Genomic DNA, 1,991 nt, shown 5'->3' with positions numbered 1-1,991 from the left:
TACAACTAACAATTAATATTAACTTATCTTAAGTAATCAAGGAATTAAGAGTGGTATATATTAAACTTGACTTAAGTAATCAAGGAGAATTAAGGAGAATTAAGAGTGGCATATAAAGGATGGATAAAACAAAATTTAAAAAGATTACAATAACATTTATTATTTTTCCAAATGAAAAAATAAATATCAATCAAAATCTCACAATAAATAAAATAAATTAATAACATAACCTAAAATAAATAATAATTTTAATAAATAAAACATAATAAGCTACATTTAAATAAATAAATAATAATAACCCATTGACACATTCAAAACCCCTAACATTTGACTCGTCTCTAGGGGTATTAGAGACATTGACCTAAGAAGAACAAAACCACGAATTCATTGCACATAAAAGATTCCGAAAAAACCTTCCCGCTGGTAAAATTTAAAAAACAAATACTGTAAAATTCATTCACATAAAGATAGCTCAGAAACTTGTATTAAACATTGAGATTCAAAAATTGCTGTTGTTCAATTTCTTGAATCATTTGCACATTGAGACATGCATGCTGAGATTTGAAAATTGTTACTTGCATTATTTGTACATCGAATTGTACATATTGGCTTCTGCTCAAAACGATCCGATCTGATATCCTATCGCTACAAAACAACCCATCTAGAGCTACTAAAGAACGCCACACACTAGCATATTGAAACAAATCTTGAACAATTAACCTCTGTACAGATTAGCCAAATATCTCCAATCCCTACGCGGAAGCAAATGAACAAACCCTAGAACAAACTTTGCTACACCGTATCAAGCTTCAACAAAATTTCACACAGGCGGTGGTGTTCACAAACACCATAAAATTAAAAATTAAAATCTCAAGCTTCGGTGTCGGCCGCACCCTTGGCGCCGCCCATCTTCTTTGGTAGAAGAACACCATGAATATTTGGCAGTACACCACCATTAGCAATGGTAACCGCGCCCAAAAGCTTGCTCAGCTCCTCATCATTCCTCACCGCCAATTGAATATGACGAGGGATGATCCTCGTCTTCTTATTGTCCCTTGCAGCGTTTCCAGCCAACTCAAGCAGCTGCAAAATAAAGACATTCCAAGCCATTAAACCCTAATATTTTCCCAAAACAGATAATAAAAACCCTAGAAAACCGGTTCAAATTTTTCTCCAAGCTCAGATCATAAAACAAACATACAGCAAGCAATTTCCAATTCAAAACAAACGAAAGATCAAGCTTCTACAAATCAGATACCTCAGCGGCAAGGTATTCTAGAACGGCAGCAAGATAAACTGGCGCGCCTGCTCCAACCCGCTCGGCATATTTGCCGGCCTTGAGAAACCTCGCAATACGTCCGACGGGAAACTGAAGCCCTGCCTTCGAACTTCTTGAAACGGCCTTCTTTCCTTCTGCTGACTTTCCTCTGCCCGCCATTATTCCTGCTTTCGAATTCGGCGTTCTTTCTCTCTGCTCTCCTGTAAAGAAAAAATAGTACTGTTTTGACTTTGAATAACCCCAAAGGGGGAATGGTTGTGTTTATATAGAGCGCTATTCACCAATCCGCGTCGACTACACGGATCGACTTCGAGGTTGATTTCTAATCGACGGTCGAGAAGAGCAGATTTTGATCTACGGCTCAAAATGGATCTACTCAGCCTTCTGAAGAATTGCCACCTATCCGATGTTTTGGATGTCTTTCTAATTATGAGGAGGCAAACTCTAGTTTTGATGATCTAACCTATTTTAAATTTTAAATTTTTGTAATCGATTAACCACAGTTGTCAATGACTAAATATAGTTGCCTCCGAATTGGATAATTTTCACTAATTAATTTAGGAAAGTAATGCAACAATGAGTATATTTAGTTTGTAGGTTGAAGTTTTGGTAGTTTGAGAAGGAAAAAATAGATGTCCTTGTAGTATCACTTTTTTATTTTTTATTTTTCGTAAAGAAAGTATTTTAAGAGTTTACTCAATTTTAAGTTGGA

General features: G+C 35.7%; 1 protein-coding gene across 1 annotated transcript; it reads right to left on the bottom strand.

The window, feature by feature from the left end:
- Nucleotides 1-555: 555 nt before the first annotated feature.
- LOC149570013 (protein H2A.7-like) lies at nucleotides 556-1,515 on the bottom strand. The gene is made up of 2 exons (XM_089822674.1): nucleotides 1,259-1,515; nucleotides 556-1,083 (listed from the first exon to the last, which is right to left on the bottom strand). Exons 1-2 carry the CDS (start codon nucleotides 1,436-1,438, stop codon nucleotides 871-873), a joined length of 393 nt encoding a protein of 130 aa, XP_089678800.1. The 5' UTR covers nucleotides 1,439-1,515; the 3' UTR covers nucleotides 556-870.
- Nucleotides 1,516-1,991: the final 476 nt, after the last annotated feature.

The sequence above is a fragment of the Cupressus sempervirens genome, chromosome 3 (genome assembly GCF_028749045.1).
Source record: "Cupressus sempervirens isolate cs-2001-9-10 chromosome 3, ASM2874904v1, whole genome shotgun sequence".
Taxonomy (NCBI): Eukaryota; Viridiplantae; Streptophyta; class Pinopsida; order Cupressales; family Cupressaceae; genus Cupressus; species Cupressus sempervirens.
The sequence above is the reverse complement of the archived record's forward strand: the minus strand, read 5'-3'. Positions and strand labels throughout refer to the sequence as shown.

Coding starts and splice junctions, on each gene's coding strand:
- LOC149570013 (XM_089822674.1), bottom strand. CDS start 1,438: ATGGCGGGCAGAGGAAAGTCAGCAGAAGGAAAGAAGGCCGTTTCAAGA. Junction 1,084..1,258: donor TAGAATACCTTGCCGCTGAG/GTATCTGATTTG, acceptor TTTATTTTGCAG/CTGCTTGAGTTGGCTGGAAA.